At 35.1% G+C, this 21,108-nt stretch overlaps 1 protein-coding gene across 2 annotated transcripts in view; it reads left to right on the plus strand.

Annotated features, from left to right (window-relative positions):
* UBA6 (ubiquitin like modifier activating enzyme 6) overlaps window positions 1-21,108 on the plus strand; it is an 82,235-nt gene that overhangs the window by 2,009 nt on the left and 59,118 nt on the right. Inside the window, exons 2-7 of one of the 2 annotated variants that reach the window (XM_040482141.1) lie at window positions 1,464-1,526; window positions 10,298-10,415; window positions 15,232-15,326; window positions 15,843-15,871; window positions 20,339-20,433; window positions 20,956-21,067. In XM_040482141.1, coding sequence (XP_040338075.1) covers window positions 15,263-15,326; window positions 15,843-15,871; window positions 20,339-20,433; window positions 20,956-21,067 — 300 coding nt within the window. In that variant the 5' untranslated portion in view covers window positions 1,464-1,526; window positions 10,298-10,415; window positions 15,232-15,262. The remainder of the gene's footprint in view (window positions 1-1,463; window positions 1,527-10,297; window positions 10,416-15,231; window positions 15,327-15,842; window positions 15,872-20,338; window positions 20,434-20,955; window positions 21,068-21,108) is intronic. The other variant, XM_040482135.1, reaches the window with a different exon arrangement.

A 21,108-nucleotide genomic window follows, 5' to 3' on the forward strand; every position in this document is an offset into this window, starting at 1 on the left:
CTGCTCTGGAACCTCAGATGGGTTATTTAAATAAACTTCTGTGAGCCTCAGTTTTTTTTCCTCTGTTCAACGGAGATGGTAATAGTGCCTATCTTATAAAGTTGTTGTAAGGGTTAACTGAGTACATCTAAAGCACTTAAAACCATGTGTGACACAGTGCTCTTAAATTATTATTAAATGCCAGGTACAGTTTTAGGTATTTGGAATACATTAGTGAATTCTTAACAGATCATACATTCTCTTGGGGAAGACAGACAGTAAACAATTAGTAATTTGAAGAACATACAGCAGGTTAGTGAGTTAGGGAGTGACCTAAGGAGAAGGGGAGGCATTTCATTGAAAGGATGATCAGGACTGGTCTATGTAATATTTGCGAGGCAATATTTTAGTCGAGGCTTACGTGATAAGAGTCAGCCATTCAGAGATCTAAAGGGGGAACATTCCAAGCAGAGGAAAAAAGTATAAAAACTGAAGTGACTTTTTAGTGACTTTTAGTTTCACTGAAGTATAAAAACATGCTTGACTTTTTGGAGGAATAGCAAGTTGACCAGTGTGGGAAAGTAGTGGGAGTTGTAATTGAAGAGATGATTGGGAGACAGAACACCTAGACCCTTTTGCCCATGGTAATGTGTTTCAATTTTATTTAGAAAGTAGAGTTACTTAAGAATAGTTCTAAGTCAAGGAGTAACGTCTGACTACATTCTAAAAAATTTAGGTTGTTATATGGAGAATAAACTGAAGGGGGAGGGCAATGGTAGCACTAGAGAGACTAGTTAGGAGGCTTTTGAAGTAGTTCAGATGAAATACGATGATGGCTTGGCCTGAGATTGTACCAGCATGCAGATGGAGAAATGAGGGAACAAGTTAAGATCTCTAGAGTCTGGGCCTGCGCAAATGAGTAAATGGTGATACCAGAAATTGAGTTGGCAGAGATTGGGGAGGAATAGATTAAACAGGGAAATTGAATTCTGTTTGAGGCTTATTACGTTCATGAAACCGATTAAACATCAGAAGAGAGAGATTGTTCTAGCAGGTGTGGACAATTTGGATGCCAGAAAAGATGTCAAACGTGGAAAAATAAGTTTAGATATCCTCAGTATCTGGTAAATTCCATATATGGATTGAACAAGATTATCTAGACAGAGTGTGTTTATTAGAGAAGGTATATGGGGCACTCCCAACAAACTTCGGAAAATACGGATTCATCAGAATATATGTAAAACAATATCTGATAACACCTGAGAATTAAAACTATAGGCTTTAATTTTACAATACACACAGAATAGACATTCAGTGAATTTAATTTTCACCTATTTTTTAAATGGAAATAAAGGAGTGGAAAATATATATCTGGTTTGTAAAATCCTCTTTAGTAACTGCCATGTATAATTGAATATTAGATTACAGAACGTGAATATTAAATACCGAAACTTGCTCTTATAAGTTGTTTTTTATTTTTTCAGTACCAATACAAATTTGCCCATCATGTCAGCAGAATCTGTGGAGATTGATGATGCATTATACAGGTGAGAACCTTACGGAAACTGAAACTTATTTTCCTCATTTGTTGTTCTAAAGTGATGGAATACTCTATTTGAAAATACCATTAGACCTATGCAGAGTTTTATAAATATCCCAAGAGTCCTCTGAAGGTAAAATTAGCGTTTTGTCTGATTTTTCTTTTCTGTAGTCTGAAAGCTTGATTAATATTTAAATCTCAGTTCCTTTAGGTTTAGGTAATATGACTTAGAATGATTTTGGGTATGCTTGGGTGGTTCAATCAGTCCAGCTTCACATGATCTCGGGGTCTGTGAGTTAGAGCCTGGCGTCAGGCTCTGTGCTGACAGCTCAGAGCCTGGAGCCTGCTTCGGATTCTGTGTCTCCCTCTCTCTCTCTGCCCCTCCCCAGCTCACGCTCTGTCTCCCTCTCAAAAACAAATAAAAATTAAAAAAAAAAAAAAAAAAAGAGGGGCGCCTGGGTGGCTCAGTTGGTTAAGTGTCTGACTCTTGATTTCGGCTCAGGTCATGATCTCACAGTCTGTGAGATCAAGCCCCACGTGGGACTCTGCTGATAGCACGGAGCCTGCTTGGGATTCTTTCTCTCTCTGCCCCTTTCCGAACTCATGTATGCACGCACACTCTCTCTCTCTCAAAATAAATATTTTTTAAAAAATGTGATTTTAGATATAGTTGAAAAGGACAGGATGGGGGATGTAATAGGTTTCAAGGTACAGATTTTGGAGAAATTCAGGAGCTAATAGATACCACACAAGAGGAGTTAACAGAAAATGACTTAATGGAGGAGAGTGCTTCCAGAACAGTGCCAGATTGATGTGGAAGAAGATGTAGAAGAAGCACATACAGAAAATAAATTTGACCTTAGACAATCGAGCAGAAAGGTTCTGATTATTCAAGACTGCTTTTGACTTCTTTTACTTACGAAATGGACCCTTCTATGATATGGGCACTGAAGCTAAAGGAAATTGTGGAAGGATTGGTACCATGTAAAGACATATTTAGAGAAATGAAAAAGCAAAAAAGTCAGACAAATCATGATGTATTTCCATAAAGTTACACTGAGTGTGGTTTTATCTCTTGCCTACTCTTTCCCCTCCTCCACCTCTGCTACCCTAAGACAGCAAGACCACCCCTCTTCCTCCTCCTCCTCCTTCATATTCATTGTGAAGATGACAATGATGAAGACCCTTATGATCTGCTTCCACTTAATGACTAGTAAATGATCACCATCCTGTATAGTTAATAAATTGATTTGCTGTATATGAGTGTCTTCATATGAAAAATGAGTAACTGTACAGCAAGAACTGTATGAGACATTTTTGTGTCATTGTCATTATCATTTGTCTCGTATTCATTGTACTCATTGTGTAGAACATCATCTGCAAGACTCATAGAAGTGGATAGCCTATCCTTACATAGGCACGAAGTGAATATTTAATGTAAAATTAATGTGTTTTCTGACTGTTGTATATGTTTTTGCTTTCAAAGAATTGCATTACTTGTATAGTATGCCCCCCTCTCCCATCATTGGAGAAACTGTTTATCAGCTTCTCATTACCAGTAAGTGTTTTTTTTAGAAAATGTAACAATGTTTCCATTACTGTGTAGGTGCATGACTATAGTATGTATGCCATAAAAATTTTGTAAAGATTTATTCATTAGTGTATAAGCTAGGCTACCAAGAAGAACTGATTGAATCAGTTACCCTAGGCTACCAAAACAATCCTATTGCTGCTGCTTTGTTTTCAGTACATGGATTGTTAAAACTATAAATAAATATGGATTCTTTTTTACATTTTTTTCATTTTTAATGTATAGTGTTGGTAATACATATAACATCTACAGTGTTTTGTATCATGATAGACAATATTGATATAGATACTGACAGATGATTCATCTTGTAAACAGCTGATGATAATTTACAGTATCAAATACAGTACAGTACCATAAATGTATTTTCCTTATTTTCTTAATAACATTTTCTGTACCTCACTTCATTTTGAGAATACAGCATATAATACATTAAACATACAAAACATTATTGGTAAAGCTTCCAATTAAGAGTAGGCTATTATTACTTGAAGTTTTTTTGAGCCAGAGTTATACACAGATTTAAAAAAAATATATTTTTAATGTTTATTTATTTCTGAGACAGGGAGAGACAGAGCATGAGTGGGGGAGGGGCAGAGAGAGAGAGAGGGAGACACAGAATCAGAAGCAGGCTCCAGGCTCTGAGCTGTCAGCACAGAGCCTGATGCGGGGCTTGGACTCACAAACCATGAGATCATGACATGAGCTGAAGTCGGACTCTCAACCGACTGAGCCACCCAGGCACCCCTATACACAGAACTTTGCCTGTGCAGAAGGTTAGTGCTCCTAACCTACATTTCTTAAGGGTCAACTGCATTTCTTTTTGATTGAGCTTCAATAGTTTGTCTCTTTTGGAGAGTATGTTTGTAACTTAGTGATTTAATTTAGTTGCATGAAATTGTTTGTAATTTTCCCTGAATACCTTTTTTTTTATTTAAAAATTTTTTAATGTTTATTTTTGAGAGAGAGACAGAGTGTGAGTGTGGGAGGGGCAGAGAGAGAGAGAGGGAAACACAGAATCCGAAGCAGGCTCCAGGCTCTGAGCTATCAACACAGAGCCTAACTCTGGGCTCAACTCACAAACCGGAAGATCATGACCTGAGTTGAAGTCAGACGCCTAATCCATTGAGCCACCCAAGCACCCCTGAATACCCTTTCTTATGTCTGTAGAATCTGAAATGATGTTCCTTCACCCATTTCTGTTATTGATAATTTTTCTGTCTTCTCTATTTCCCTGTTCATTCTGGCTAGAAGTTTATCGATTTTATTTAATTTTGAAAGAATCAGCTTTTAGTTTAATTGATTTTCCATATTATTTTTTCTGTTTTGTACCTCAGTGATTTCTGTTCTTTTTGGGATTTTTCTTCTGCTTACTTTGATATTAATTTGCTTTTCTTGGGGCACCTGGGTGGCTCAGTTGGTTGGACGTTTGAATTCGGCTTAGGTCATGATCTCACAGCTCGTGAGTTCGAGCCCCGTGTTGGGCTCTGTGCTGACAGCTTGGAGCCTGGAGCCTGCTTCAGATTCTGTATGGAGCCTGCTTCGGATTGCTCCATTTGGAACAAAGAGAGGGATTGCTTCCTCTCTTTCTGCCCCAACCCACTTGTATTCTGTCTCTGTCTCTCTCGAAAATAAATAAACATTAAAACAACAACAAAAAAACCTTTTAATTTGCTTTTCTTTTTCTAATTTCTTTTTTTTATTGTTTTTTACTTAAAGTCAAGTATAGTTAACATACAGTGTTATTATTAGTTTCGGGTGCACAGTATAGTGATCCAACAATTCTATTCATTTCTCAGTGCTCATCAGGATAAGTGTACTCTTTAATCCCTATCACTTATTTCACCCGTCTCCCCATCCCACCTCCCCTCTGGTAACCATCAGTTTGTTCTCCATAGTCTCCATTGTTTTGTTTCTTAAATTCCACATGAGTGATACCATATGGTATTTGTCCTTCTCTGTCTTATTCTGCTTAACAAACACTCTCTAGCTTCATCCATGTTGTAGGAAATGGCATGATTTCATTTTTCACGGTTGAGTAATATCCCGTTATATTTATGTACCACATCTTCTTTATCCATTCATCTATCCATAGACATTTGGGGTGCTTCCATAATTTGGCTATTGTAAATAATGCTGCAAGAAACATAGAGGTGCATGAATCCCTTTGAATTAGTGTTTTTGTATTTTATGGGTAAATACCTGGTAGTGTGATTACCAGATCATAGAGTAGTTCTATTTTTACTTTTTTGAGGAACCTCCATACTGTTCTCCATAGTAGTTGCACCAGTTTGCATTCCCACAAACAGTGCACAGGGTTTCTTTTTCTCCACATCCTCACCAACACTTGATATTTCTTGGTTTTTGATTTTAGCTATTCTGACAGGTGTGAGGTGATATTTCATTGTGGTTTTCTTTGCATTCCTAATAGTTTTCTTTGCATTTTGCTGATGATGAGTGATGTTGAGCATCTTTTCATGTGTCTGTTAACCATCTGTGTGTTGTCTTTGGAGAAATGTCTGTTAATGTCCTCTGCCCATTTTTTAATTGGATTGTTTTTGGGTGTTGGGTTATATAAGTTATTTATATATTTTAGATATTAGCCCTTTGTCATATATGTCATTTGCAAATATCTTGTCCCACCCAGTAGGTTGCTCTTTAGTTTTGTTGATTATTTCCTTCACTGTGCAAAAGCTTTTTATTTTGTTGTAGTTCCAGTAGTTTATATTTGCTTTTATTTCCCTTGCCTCAGGAGACAGATCTAGAAGAATGTTCCTACAACGGATGTCAGAAACATTACTGCCTATACTCTCTTCTAGGATTTTTATAGTTTCAGTTCTCACATTTAGTTCTTTAATCCACTTTGAATTTATTTTTGTATATGGTATAAGAAAGTGGTCCAGTTTCATTGTTTTGCATGTTGCTGTCCAGTTTTCCCAACACATTTTATTGAAGAGACTGTCTTTTTCCCATTGCATATTCTTCCCTCTTTTGTTGAAGATTAACTGACAAAATAATTGTGAGTTTACTTTTGGGTTTTCTGTTCTATTCCTTTGATCCGTGTGTTTTTGTGCCAGTACCATACGGTTTGATTACTGCAGCTTTGTAAAACAACTTGGAAGTCTGGAATTTTTTTTCCTATTTCAGGATCGCTTTGGCTTTTCAGGGTCTTTTGTGGTTCCATACAAATTTTAGGATTGTTTGTTCTAGTTCTGTGAAAAATGCAGTTGGTATTTTGATAGGGAATCTAAATCTGTAGATTGCTTTGGGGAGTATAGACATTTTAACAGTATTTGTTCTTTCAATCCAGGACTATGGGATGTCTTTCACTAATTTCAGTTTCTTTCATCAGTGTTTTATACTTGTCAGAGTACGGTTCTTTCACCTCTGGTTAAGTTTATTCCTAGGTATTTTATTATTTTTGGTGCAGTTATAAATGGGATTATTTTTCTTAATTTTTCTTTCTAGTGCTTCATTATTGGTATATAGAAATGCAACAGATTTCTGTATATCAATTTTGTATTCTGAGATTTTACAGAATTCATTTATCAGTTCTAATAGTTTTTTGGTGAAGTCTTTAGGGTTTTCTATGTATAGTATCATGTCATCTGCAAATAGTGAAAGTTTTACTTCTTACCAATCTGAATGCCTTTTATTTCTTTTGTTGTCTGATTGCTGTGGCTATGACTTTTAGTACTATGTTGAATAAAAGTGGTCAGAGTGGATATCCTTGTCTTATTCCTGACCTTAGGGGGAAAACTCTTAGTTTTTTCCCCATCAAATAAGATGTTCACTGTGGGTTTTGGATATAAAGCCTTTAGTATGTTAAGTGAGTTAAGTGTGTTGTGTTTATTATGTTACATATGTTCCTTCCAAATGTACTTTGTTTATCATGAATAGATGTTGTGCTTTGTTAAATGCTTTTTCTGCATCTGTTGAAATGATCATTTGGTTTTTATCCTTTCTTTGTTGATGTGATGTTCTTTTTCTTAGAGTAGAAGTTGAGATCCTTGATTTTTGAGACCTTTATTCTTTAGTAATATGCCCATTTCATGCTTAAAATGTCCCTCTAAACACTACAGTGTACGTGTCTCACAGATATGTCTTTGTTTTCATTCAGTTCAGAAAATTTTATAACTTTTTTTCTTATTTTTTTGACTCCTAGGTCATTTAGAAGTGTTATTATTTGACTTCCAAATACTGAGAGATTTTTCAGAGATTTTTCTGTTGTTGATATCTAATTTAATTCTTCTGCTGTCAGTGGATACAACTTTTTATGACCTATTTATTTTTGTGTTTTCCTACAAAGATTGATCTACCTTGTCATTGTTCTGTGTGCATTTGAAAAGAATGTGTATTCTGTTATGGTTGGATTGTCCTATCCATGTCAGTTAGGTCAAATTGACTGATAGTGTTTTTCAAGTATTCTATATCATTACTGATTTTCTGTCTAGTCTTTATACCAATTATTGAGAAAGGGGTGTTGTCTTGTCATTTTGTGTTTGAACATTTCTCATTTCAGTTTTTGCTTTGCGTAGTTTGAACCTCTGTTATTAGTGCATAAGCCTTTAGAGTTGTTATGTGCTCTTAATATCCTGACCCTTTTGTCATGAAACGGCCTTCTTTATCCTGATAGTTTTCTTTGCTCTAAAATGTATTTGTCAAGGGGCACCTGGGTTACTCAGTCGGTTAAGCATCTGACTTTGGCTCGGGTCACGATCTCACCATTTGTGGGTTCAAGCCCCCTGTCAGGCTCTGTGCTGACAGCTCAGAGCCTGGAGCCTGCTTTGGATTCTGTGTCTCCCTCTCTCTCTGCCCCTCCCCTGTTTGTGCTCTGTCTCTCACTCTCTCAAAAATAAATAAACACACCCACAAAAAAATTTTTAAATAACTAAATAAAAATAAAATGTATTTGCCAATATTAATATAGCCAATCCAGTTTTCTCTTGATTTTAGGTAGCATGGTGTGTCTTTTTATACTCTTTTACTCTTGTTTATGTATTTAAATTTGGCTTCTCGTAGATACAATATAGTTGGGTTTTTGTTTTTATTCAGTCTTCCAATCTTTGTCTTTTAATTGGAGTGTTAACACCATTTATATTTATTCACATATTTGTCATTTCTGGTATTCCCTATTCCTTTGTGTAAGTTAAATTTCCATTTAGTATAGTATTCCGTCTGCCTGAGGATTTAGTGTAATATTTCTTTCTGTGAAGGTCTGCCAGCAATGAATTCTTTCAATTTTTATATGTCTAGAAAAGTCTTTATACTTTCTTATTTGTAATTGAATATAGAATTCCAGATTGACAATTTTTTTTTACTTTCAGTGCTTTAATAATGTTGGGTCAGTGTTTAATTTGTTGTGCTTCCTGGGAGAAAGTCAACTGTCATTCTTTCTTCTGTAAATAATGTGCCCTATTTTTCCTTGATTACTTTTAATATTTTCTCTTCATCTTGCTTTAAACAATTATGATATGCCTTCTTGTAGTTTTCATATTTCTTATTCTTGAATTTGTTTACATTGTGGTCTGTGAGTTGATTGTATTCCTGGAAAAATTTTGGCCATTAGTTCTTTAAACATATTTTTATCTCTCTTTTTCTCCAATCTCTTTCAGGGACTCTAATTTCACATATATTAGACCAAGTGAAGTTGTCCAACAATTCACTTATGCTCTGGGGTTTTGGTGTTTTTTTCCAGTCTGTTTCATTTTGGAAAATTTCTTTTGTTGTATCTTTAAGTTCACTTCTGCAGAGTTGAGTTATTAATTCCATCCAGTGTATTTTTTGATCTTAGATTTAGTGGTTTTCATCCCTAGAAGTTTTGCTACTCATGCTTTCCCCTGCCTTCTTGAGCATGTGAATTATATTTATAATTATTTCAGTGTATTTATCTACAAAGTCTATCATCTGTGTCATTCCTGTCTGTCGTATTGTCAATTTTTCTATTCATTATGAGTTGTATTTCTCTACTTCTTTGCATACCTGGTAATTTTTTAATGTATGCCAGACATTGTGAATTTTACCTTTTTGGGTGCTGCATTTATTTTGAATTTTTTTTTAATATTCTTGAGCTTTGTTGACAGACATAGTTAAATTACTTGAAAACAGTTTTATTTTTTCAAAGCTTGCTTTTAAGCCTTGTCAGGTGAGATTAGAGTAGACTTGAGTCTGAGGCTAATTTTTCCCCACTGTTAATATAAAATCCTTCTGAGCATTCTATCCAAATTTTCCACTTGGCTGGAGAAGAACACAAAGTATTTCTGGGTCTGTTTAAACAACCTTCCTTGTTTCACCAACTCTTTTCAGGTAGTTCTTTCTAGCTTGGGGCTGTTTCCTCATATACATTTGCCGATCTTACTCAGCCAGAGACTCAAGACTTCTACAGATCTCTCTTCTCTTTGTGTATCTCTCTGCCTTCAAATTTTAGCTTTCTTGAATTCACAGTCCTGTGTCTTCAATTCAGGGAGATTACCAAGCTCTGTTTGGGTTCCTCTTCCTGCACTGCAGCCTGGAAACTCTCTTGGCAATAGCTAGGGCATTCATAAAGCTCCCCCATTTGTTTTCCTTCTCTGAGATTACTGTCCTGAGTTGCCTGTTGTTTAGTGTCTGAAAATTTGTTGTTTCACTTATATTGTCAAGTTTTCAGTTGTTTAAGGCAAGCGGAAGATAAATCTGGTCCTGTTACTTCACCATAGCCAGAAGTGGAAGTCTTAATGTATTTATCATGTATCTCTTATATGCCATTCTTTTTCATGCTTTTCTTTTTCCCTGTCATAGAATGCCTCTCCTTTTTTGATTATTTTTTTTAACTCCTGTTAAGTCTTCAGAATTCAACATGGATGAAGCTCATCTGGGAAGCTTTCCATGACCTACGCTGATAGAAATAATTACCCCCTCTTCCATATTTCATGTTTCCTTAGTTTCCAGTACTTCTTTATATAGTACTTAATAATGAATTATTTGATTCATTCTGCTAGGTATTTCATATATTTAATCTTAATTTAATCCTCATAGTCTCCATATGAGGTGGTTATTATTATGGCCCCTACACAGTGCCAGTGCCTGGCTTGAGATAGATATTTTAATCAATTTATGAATGCGTGAGGAAGATAATTGAAATAAAATCCAGAAGAAATTGATTAGAGTGTTGAGGGGGACTCAAAATGATGTCATGTTTGGAATTGTTTAAGGAACTGGAGATGTTTAGCCTGGAGAAAGAAGACTGTGGAACCTGAATACCATCTTCAAATGTTTGGAGGGCTGTCACATTGAAGAGGGATTAGAGGAGTTCCCTTTGGCCCCAAGGAGGTAAAATTAGGAATAGTGGGTGAAAACTGTAGGAAGATATCATACCGTCATAAAAAGGAGAATCTTTAGTGAATAAGGCTCTCTAAGAGTAGAGTAGATAGCCTTGATGATTTCTTTCTGCTGGACACTTTCACTGATACGTTAGGTATCCACTTAATAGAATAAGTTACAACATAACAGTGCGGGATATGAGGTTATATACTCTAGGCTCTTAAATCCCATCTGTGCACTTATTAACAATATGACATTCATAGAATTGTCAATTACAGAGTACCCTGATATTGCCTAGGACAAAATAGGTAATTAGTACCCTGCCTCTTGGTGGTCAAACATTGAAAACATAGGTGATTTAGGTGACTGCTGAGAATCTGTCTGAGAATTTATGATTCTTTGAAAAACTTTGGTTTATATGTCTTTGTGTTATCCTTTTATCTGTATTATAACCACATTTGTGTCATGGCTATTCATTATTTACCTAAGTAATCTTAAAAATAATACATGAGAACAAGTCTGAGATAAAAAAAACATTTTTTAAGTAGTTCCTGTGACTCTGAATATAGAAAAAAGAATTCAGGTCCTCTGCTAGGTAGCGCATAAACGTTGTTCTTGTTCTTATGTGCCAATTCATTTCATTAAATTAGCAAGTTGTTTTTGTGTGTCTATAGTATGTCAGACCCTGTTGACCACTGAAAAAACAATAGTAAATAAAGCAAACTCCCTGCCTTAAGGAAGCTACAGTCTCCTAGGAAAAATAGAAAAGTAGTGAAAATACATTGTGGTAAATGTTGTAATAGATTGAATGTAGGATGTTATGGATGCACATAAAAGATGTCCAACACTGTCTTGAAGAAGTTTAGCGATGTTGTGGGACACATCATGGTGGAAAATCATGTATAAGCTGAGACCGGAGGATGAGTAGGAATTTTTCAGGAATAAAATATTGAGGAAGAGGAATGCCCCAGAAAAATGTCTATTGGCCAAAGACAGCATACCACGTTTGTGGAACTAAAAACCTTTAGTATTCCTGGAACAGGGAGTTTGATGGAGGAGTGACTAAAGATAAGACTAGATAGCCAAACAGAGACTGGATTATGAATGGCCTTGTGGCTAATATTAGTATCTGGACTTAATCAAAGGGAAATAGGAAACCATTGGAGTTTTTAAACCAGGAGAATAATTTGACCAGATTTGTATTACAGAAAGATTATTCATGTTAGTAGGAAGTTAATAGGTTATATGTAAAACAGAAAAATCAAGAAATAGAAGTAGAAACATGTTATTGAAAAAAAGGGGTGTAAATATTAGAAGAAACAAAAAAATTCAGAATGGTTGCCTTCAGTGTACAGAATTCTGGGTAAGGAAGAGTTAGGTCAGGGAATTAATTTTTTTTTTCTTTTTTTCTTTTTCTTTTTTCTTTTTTTAATTTATTTTTGTTTTTTGAGATAGAGTGTGAGCAGGGGAGTGGCAGAGAGACAGGGAGACAGAATCTGAAGCAAGCTCCAGCCTCTGAGCTCCAGCCTCTGAGCTGTCCGCACAGAGCTCGATGTGGGGCTCGAACTCACAGACTGCAAGATCATGACCTGAGCCAAAGTCAGACGCTTAATCAACTGAGCCACCCAGGTGCCCCAGAAACATTTGACTTTCTTAATCAACTTGCAGTGTGGCATAGTAGTTAAGAGTATGGATGCTTGGGTGCCTGGGTGGCTAAGTTGGTTGAGCATCTGACTTTGGCTCAAGTCATGATCTCACCGTTCATGAGTTCGAGCCCCACATTGAACTCATAGAACCCACTTCAGATCCTCTGTCCCCCTCTACCCCTCTCCCACTTGTGATCTCTCTCAAAACTAAACAAACATTAAAAAAAAAAAAGTATGAATGCCAAGGCCAGACTGTCTGGATTGAAACTTATATCCACTATTTTCAAAGTACTTAAATTAAATTACTTAATTTCTCTGTGCTTAAGTTTTCCTCTCTGTATAAATGGGAATATGATAGAACTTATAGAATTTTTGTGAGGATTAAATTAGTTAATACAAGTAAAACATTAAAACAATGTGGTGCATAATAAACACTCAATGTTAGCAGTTTTTCCTACATGTCAGCACTGTTTAGGTATTGATATACAAGAATAGACAAATTTACTGTCATATTGGTGGAGGGATTTAAATGTTGCTTTTACTAATCAAGAGAACGAGCAGACAAAAAAAATCAGAATGAGGATAGAGGTCTTCAACATGGTTATTAAAATTACTATAATGCACGTGTAAAGAATGCTGTTTCTAACCAACTGTAAAACAGCAACCAATGTCATTTTCCAACTGTAGAGGGAAACGAACCACAAGAGAGTCAACAATAGAGAACAAACTGAGGGTTGATGAAGGGTGGTGGATGGGTGATGGGTATTAAGGACAGCACTTGTGATGATCACTTGGGTGTTGTATGTAAGTGATAAATCACTGAATTCTACTCCTGAAACCAATGTTGCACTCTATGTTAACTAACTAAATAAAAAAAGAACACATGGAACATTTGCAAAATTGACTAAAAAAATTCTCAAATAGTAAAAAAATGAAATCATATAGATTGTGATTTCTATTCACAATGCATTCAGGCTAGAAGTTAACATAAGAGATAAATAGAATATTCCCCATGTAATTAGAAATTTTAAAATATACTTCAGATTAACCTGTAAATCAAAAAAGAATCATAATTAAAACCAGAAAATAATCATGAATTACTATGTATCAAAATTTGGAATGCTCTTTAAGATCAGTTAAAGTTTTACATGTATATTTTAGAAAAGAAAACCTGAAAACTGATGAGTTATTATTTTTAGGAAATTAGGAAAAAACAAAATAGAAGACACCAGCCAAGGGCTAGCCCTAGTCATGTTAACTTTTTCCTGCACATTAAGGATGTGAAACTACAAGAACTTCAGTATACTGCAGGACAGTTATTTGGTACACTTTGGGGAAAGTTTGGCATTAGATAGTAAAGTTATCCCTGCATTTCCTCTCCTAGATTTATGCTATATATATTTATAGAAACTGCTGTATACGCTCGTGTTTCATGAGACATATGTAAGAATGTTTATAGTCTCGGGCACCTGGGTGGCTCAGTCGGTTAAGCGTGTAACTTTGGCTCAGGTCATGATCTCACGATTCTATCTGCCCTTTCCCTGCTTGCTCTCTCTCTTTCTGTCTCTCAAAAATAAATAAACATTAAAAAAAAAAAAAAGTAATGTTCATAGCTCACTATAACTGTCCAAAAGTATAGAATAGCAGGGGTGCGTAGGTGGCTCAGGTGGAAGAGCATGCAACTCTTGATCTTGGGGTTGTGAGTTTGAGCCCCATGTTAGGTGTAGAGATTACTAAAAAAATAAATAAATAAAAAATCATGCTACAAAGCTATAGAATGGTTAAATTATGGTGTGTTATTACAGTAGGATAGTATAATACAATAGACTAAAACAACTGAAAATTAATAGCTACATGCATTGATAATAAATAAATCTCATAAATTCAATTTCATTCAAAAGAGGGATGACACAGAAGACACTATTCAAAATGCTCCCTTTTATGTGAATTTCCAAAACAGACAAAACTTAAGTATATTGTTTAGGGGAACACAAATAAGGTTGGCAAGACTATATAATACACTATTCCATACATACTATAGTAGGTGTTCAGCAAATATTTGATGAATAATAATAATAATAATAGTTTTGATCTCTGAAATAAATGGTAAGTACTAATTTAAAAAGAAAAGTCTAGGTTTTATTATATTTTGTAGGAATATGGAAGGAAATGACAGCTTGTGTTTATAAAGTTTCTTCTGACTAGACAAGAAACCCCTTTTCAGACTTGTATATCGAATATAAATAGCTAAAATATGAAAATTAATCAAACATCTGTATACTAAACAAACATACATTAAACCAGCGTGTATGTTGTGAATTCCAAAAGAAATATTTGTAAACCAAACGGTTCATTTATTTATACTGAACTCATCCTTCCAGTGATTTTTGTCAGAATCCACTAGAATGTCCATTATCTTCAATAACTTAATCATCAAGTTTATCACTGTTCTTTCAGATAAACTTTCTTTTTTGGCTTTATTATTGTATCTGATTTTTAAAAATAGCCAGTGTGTATTTTTTGAAATTCCCATTGTAATGCTGCCTGTGGCTATTAGGATGGATGGCTTAACAAGATCACTTACATGCTTTATCAGTATTTATACTTAAAATAATGTTCCAGGGCACCTGGCTGGCTTAGTTTATAAAGCATGTGACTCTTGATCTCGGGGTCAGGAGTTCGAGCCCTACAATGGACATAGATATTACTTAAAAAAAGAAATAAATAAAATAAAATAATGTTTGAAAACTGCTTAAGTCCTCTCCAAGAAGAGCAGTGATTTTTTTTTTTTTTTTGTCTCAAATTCTGTTTACAGTGACAAGTTTAAAGCAGAGATACCAAACTTAAATGCCTATAGTGCCCCCTGAGGTAATAAATGAAAGGACCAGGATGGGAACTGTGGCAAATCTGGAGCACAGAGTCCTCCTTGTCTAAACAGAGCAACTCCTACTCAACTCCATCTGTTTGTTGCCACAAGGGAAGGTGGTGCCAAATACTCATTTTTTTTCTCAATATGTCATCTATTTGGCAATTAATTTAGAAATGTTGAACACTGCAAGTGATCCAAAACAAGTATGTGGGCAGGATCTAGTTGTTAGGCTATTAGTTTGCAAACAACTTTAAAGGATAGATACTTTTGGTGAAATAATGTATTGGTTTTTATTGTGTTTTACCTATAGTCGACAGAGGTATGTTCTTGGAGACACAGCAATGCAGAAGATGGCCAAGTCCCATGTTTTCTTAAGTGGTATGGGTGGTCTTGGTTTGGAAATTGGTAAGTAGTATTTTTATTCATAATTTTATATTACACTTTGAGCAACATAAGTTAAAGAATTTAATTTCTTCCCCTTGTACTATTTCCTATAAAGGGAATTCGATCCAACACCTTGAAAAGATTGTTTTGGTTCTTTCAGCAACATTGTTTCATAATACTGCTATATTCTTCCAAAAGGAACCAATAATGACTCTCGTTTCTCTTTGTGATGTTAATAGCAGTTAATGATCATTTCTGTATCCTTACTTATGATAGAGTGCATACACACGTATATTTGTAACAACATGTCTAGAATAATACCATAAAATTTTAAGAGTGATTACTTCTGTGTGGTATGGTTTTAGAAAATTTAATTTTTTCCTTTTTGTTCTTCTGTATTTTTTAAGGAACTTATACGGTAGTAAAAAAAAAAAAAAAGTTAAATTCTCCAGTTAAAGATTTGTCCAAGCTCCATGAAGAGTATCTAAAATACGTTCCTAATATTAAGCTATTCTTTTTTTTTTTCCCCCTTTATAGCAAAGAATCTTGTTCTTGCAGGAATTAAGGTAAGTGAGTAAATGTCCTTGGTTAGAATAATTGTTGTGATTTTTTTTTTCCATCCTCAGTAGTGGTAATATTACATTTTGGCTTAGTTTTTGCATCTTCATTTAGTGGCAAAACTTTTTTTTTGTTTATTTATTTTGAGAGAGAGTGAGCAACCAGCAGAGAGGGAGGGAGAGAATCCAAAGCAGGCTCCACACTGTCAGCACAGAGCCTGACATGGGGCTCAATCCCACAAATTGTAAGATCATGACCTGAGCTGAAACCAAGAATAGGTCATTTAACTGACTGAGCCACCCAGGTGCCCCAGCAGCAAAATTGTTTTAGTGCTGTATTTTTTTCTTTAAAAAAAAAAGAAATATTCTAGAAAATTCCAAAATTTTATGAAAATGGAATTTTTTTTTAAGTTTGTTTATTTTTTGAGAGAGCAGGAGCCGGGGAAGGGCAGAGAGAGTGGGAGAGAGAGAATCCCAAGCAGGTTCTGCACTATCAGCGCAGAGCCTGACACAGGGCTTGAATTCACGAATGGTGAGATCATGACCCGAGATGAAATCAAGAGTTGGACGCTTAACAGACTGAGCCACCCAGGCATCCCCAAAATAGCGTAGTTTTAACAAAACCCCATGTACACATCATGCAGCTGCAACTGCATGCTCGTAGACAGATTTGTTCCATGTATCTCCTTCCCATTCCTCATGGCTCCCCAGCCACCAAATTATTTTGATATAATACTCAGACATCCTATTATATCATTCTTAAGTATTTTAGTATATAATTCTAAAAGATAAGGGTACCTTTTGAAAGCATAACCACAAAGCCATTTTTGCACCTAAAAATGTAACCGTTTTGTTAATATCATTGTCTTAGTTATCTATTGCTGAAAACAAATTACCCCAAAACTTGGCAACTTAACAACACTTATCTCAGGGTCAAGAATTGCGTGCAACTTAGCTGGTTCCTCTGTTTGAGGGTCTTTCATGAGGCTCTAATCATGACATTGGCAGGGCTGCAGTCATCTCCAGAATAGGGGAATAATCTGCTTCCCAAGCTTGCTCACATGATGATTGATAGGATTCAGTGGCCAGGTCATTCCACTTCACGTTCCCATCTCAGTTCCCTGCTGGCTCTTGGTTGGAGATCACCCTCAGTTCCTTGACATGTGATCCTCTCCACTAGGCAGCTCACAATATGGCCGTTTGCTTCATCAGAGTAAGCTAAACAAGATGACTAGAAAGGAAGTGTACTAGCAAAACAAACCAGTCTTTTGCAACCTAATCTCAGAAGTGACATTTCATTATCTATGCTTATTTGCTAAAAGCAAATAGTTTCACTAGTTTACAAATGTATGCAAAAGGAATTATGCAAAGGCCTGAGTACCAGGAACTGGGAATCATTAGAGCCATCTTACAAGCCTATCTATATCAGTCATCAAATATCTAATTAGAGTTCAAATTTTCCCAAATGTCTTACGAAAATTTTTTTTGGTTTGTTCTCATTAGGATCCAAGTAAAGTCCATATACTGAATTTGATTTATTTTAATCTATATAGTTCCCTTCCCTGATATTTATTTACCCTTACAATGCACTTGTAACTAACAACAGGTCATTTATTACATGTACCTCTACCCTTGTATTTCATATAAACTGGTACAGAGATTTCCTGTAAACTGAATCCAGAGATTCAGATTCAGATTTGATTGTTTTGGCACTACTGTTTCACAGATGATTTTATATTTTTCTCATCAAGAGGAAATCATAATCTGTTGTCCTTGTTTTGATTATTACTGATAATAATGATCATTGCCTAGATTCATTATTTTATTAGGGATAATGATATCCTAATTCTGTCCTTTTTGATTTATTAGCTGGAATAATTTAGAAAGACAATTCTCCATTCACATATTTGGTTTCAGTAAAGTATAGTTTGCACTTGTACAAAAGGCAAGATAAATACTTGTTGGTTTTTTTTTCAGCCTTTATTTACCAGTTTTCAAAATCAGTGGTTTCCTATCATCCGCTAACAGTGACTAGTGAACTTGTGTGGCCTGTTTGTATCTGAACGTCATAATAAACTCATGAATTTAGACATACATGATTTGTTTTGATCTAGTGTAGTTGTTATTATCATTTATGCTTAAATTGTTCCATCTTTGCTTGTTAGGATCTTCTTCAACTTCTTGAGTCCTTTTGATCTAACTCCAGTGGTCTTTGTCACTAATGATGAAGTCTTTTCAGTGGACAGATCTAGAATATTCATCCTGAGTGAACACTGAAATATCTGAGTTTCAAGTTTAGGACCACGGCATATCTACTTCTTTGATTTTATGATTTTGTATCTTTATCTCTCACTGTAAGGGTTTGAGTCTTAATGACATGAACCTAATTACATACTTGCTTTATCCTATGTTACACCTATTTATGATATAGATTCAGCATAACAATTCTAATATTATTAATAGCAATATAATTATTGAAAACCATTTATGATTTATTATTTTTTTTAATACTTATCTTTTGGGAGAGCACAAGCAGAGGAGGGCAGAGAGAAGGGGACAGAGGATCTGAAGCGGGATCTGTGCTGACAGGCTAACAGCAGTGAGCCCAATGTGGGGCTTAAACTCACGAACTGTGAGATCATGACCTGAGCCAAAGTCAGATGCTCAACCGACTGAGTCATCCAGGTGCCCCACTTTATTTTATTTTTAAAATTATATTTATTTTTTGAGAGAGAGAGAGAGCATGAGCAGGGGAGGGTCAGAGAGAGAGGAGTACAGAAGATCCCAAGAGGACTCTGGGCTGACAGGCTGATAGCAGCAGACCCGCTACAGGGCTCAAACGCATGAACCACGAGATCATGGCCTGAGCCAAAGTCAGATGCTCAACCCACTGAGCTACCCAGATACCCCTAATTTTCTTTTTCATCCTTAGGATATATCCTGACTAGATTTGGCAGGCAAATTAACTACTTTTTAAAGTCACTTTAAATAATTCCTTTGGGTAGTTATGCAACATATTCAGTAGATAGTTTTCTCCATTCATTTTGCTCTGGATTTCTGGGGATCACGTTTAAATTTAATTAAATTTTACTATTATGAGACTTACATAATTCAAAGCAGAATTTATGGGGGCACCTGGGTGGCTTAGTCGGTTGAATGTCTAACTTCGGCTCAGGTCATGATCTTGTGGTTCATGGGTTCGAGCCCCACGTCGGGCTATGTTCTGACAGCTCAGAGCCTGGAGCCTACTTCAGATTCTGTATCTCCCTCTCTCTCTGCCCCTACCCCACTTGCACTCTGCCTCTCTCTCCCAAAAAATAAACATTTTTTTAAAAAGTAGAATTTATAAAACAAGCTTTATTCAGGTAAGGCTACCTTCTCTTTACCCTATTCCCTCCTTCCCTTATTAGGTCACCCCCTTTTTTTCATGTTTTGAAATATAAGCAAATACATGCATACAAATATGCAAATCTGTATATATGTGTGTATACAAATTTACTCTCACCTGCCTCTCTTAATAAAGTGCCATACTTTCTTTCACCTTGCTCTTTATCACTTAATAGCATATCCTTAATGATATTCCTTAATGATTATTCCTTAATGATAAATGTATATGTTTCATTTTTTTATAGCTGTACAGGTATACATTGCATGGATGTATATTATTATACCCAATTCCTTACTTGTAGACATTTTAATTATTTTCAGTCTTTTTCTATTACAAGTAGTGCTGCAGTTAATACTCTTGTACGTATATCATTTTTAATCTTTCCCAGTGTGCCTTTATGATAGATTCTTAAAAGCAGAATTGTTATGTCAAAGGATAGAAGCACATGTTATTTCACTAGAGATTACCAAGTTCTTTTCCATTGAGGATATGCTATTTTACATTCTCACCAATAACATAGAAGAATGCCTGATTCATGTCACTCTCCAGTACAGTATATTGTCAAACTTTTGGATTGATGCCATTCTAATAAATGAGAAAACATATTTCATTCTTGAGTAGAGTTGAACATTCCTAAATATTTTAAAGGGCCATATGCATTTCTTTTTCAGTATTCTCCATGTTCATATACTTTGCCCCTTTTTCTGTAAGATATGTCCTCTGATATAAGTTGAAAATACTCTTTCCAAATGTTGTTATCTTTTTTTACTTAGAACATGGAGCATTTGGAAATGTTTATGTGAATTCTTTTGATTGTATTTTAATACAACATGCTACTTTCCTAAATTGAAATTCTCATATGGTTTAAAGTAGTTTTTCCATTAATTTTCCTGGGTTTCCAGATGTATATGGTCATATCATCTGTGAATGAATCCAGCTTTAGATCCTTTCTAATTCTTAAGCTTCCTATTCCTCTCTATGTCTAATTACATTGGATAATACTTCTGATACAATGTAAATGAAATTGGAGATAGTGAGCATCCTTGTCTTATCCCTGACTTTAACAGAGATATTTCTCTTTTTTGAAGGCACTTACCATTCATGATACAGAAAAATGCCAAGCATGGGATCTAGGAGCCAACTTCTTTCTCTGTGAAGATGATGTTGTTAATATGAGAAACAGGTGAAGATGAGATATTTTGATGTTTTATCATAGAATTTTTTTTTTTACTCTCACAATTATATAGGGTATTTTCTGTGCCTAAAACACTAACTCATTCATAGTTGTTTGACTTATCCCCATAACACATCACCATAGATAAATAAGTATTAACATATACTTATTTAATTATTTAGATTTGTGAAAATTTTAATACACTCACATTGATACCTAGAAGTGAATTTTAAGATTGTTAAAGGTCTTTATTATTGCTTTATTCTTAAAAAGCTTGAAGAGGTTGGAACTAGGGTACACTTTGAGATTGTGTGGCTTACTATGGAATGTGACAGTATGCTACATTTCAAGAGTGTATAGTTGTCTATAAAAATAAGTAAGTCTTAGCTTCTTTCTTCCTCTACAGTTTGTTAAATTTCCATTGAAATTTTCTAACATTCAGGTTTCTCTGATGTTGTCAAAGTGTCCAGGTGTGAGGGATTGAATATATCGAATGAAAGAGTAGTAAAAGTCCTTTTTTTTTTTTTTTAGGGCTGAAGCTGTACTTCAACATATTGCAGAACTCAATCCTTACGTTCATGTCACATCATCTTCTATTCCTTTAAATGAAACCACAGATCTCTCCTTCTTAGATAAATACCAGGTTGGTACTCTATTTTATGTCAGTGTATATATATATATATA

This window comes from Herpailurus yagouaroundi, unplaced genomic scaffold, assembly GCF_014898765.1.
Source record: "Herpailurus yagouaroundi ecotype Mexico unplaced genomic scaffold, PumYag 28, whole genome shotgun sequence".
Lineage (NCBI taxonomy): Eukaryota > Metazoa > Chordata > Mammalia > Carnivora > Felidae > Herpailurus > Herpailurus yagouaroundi.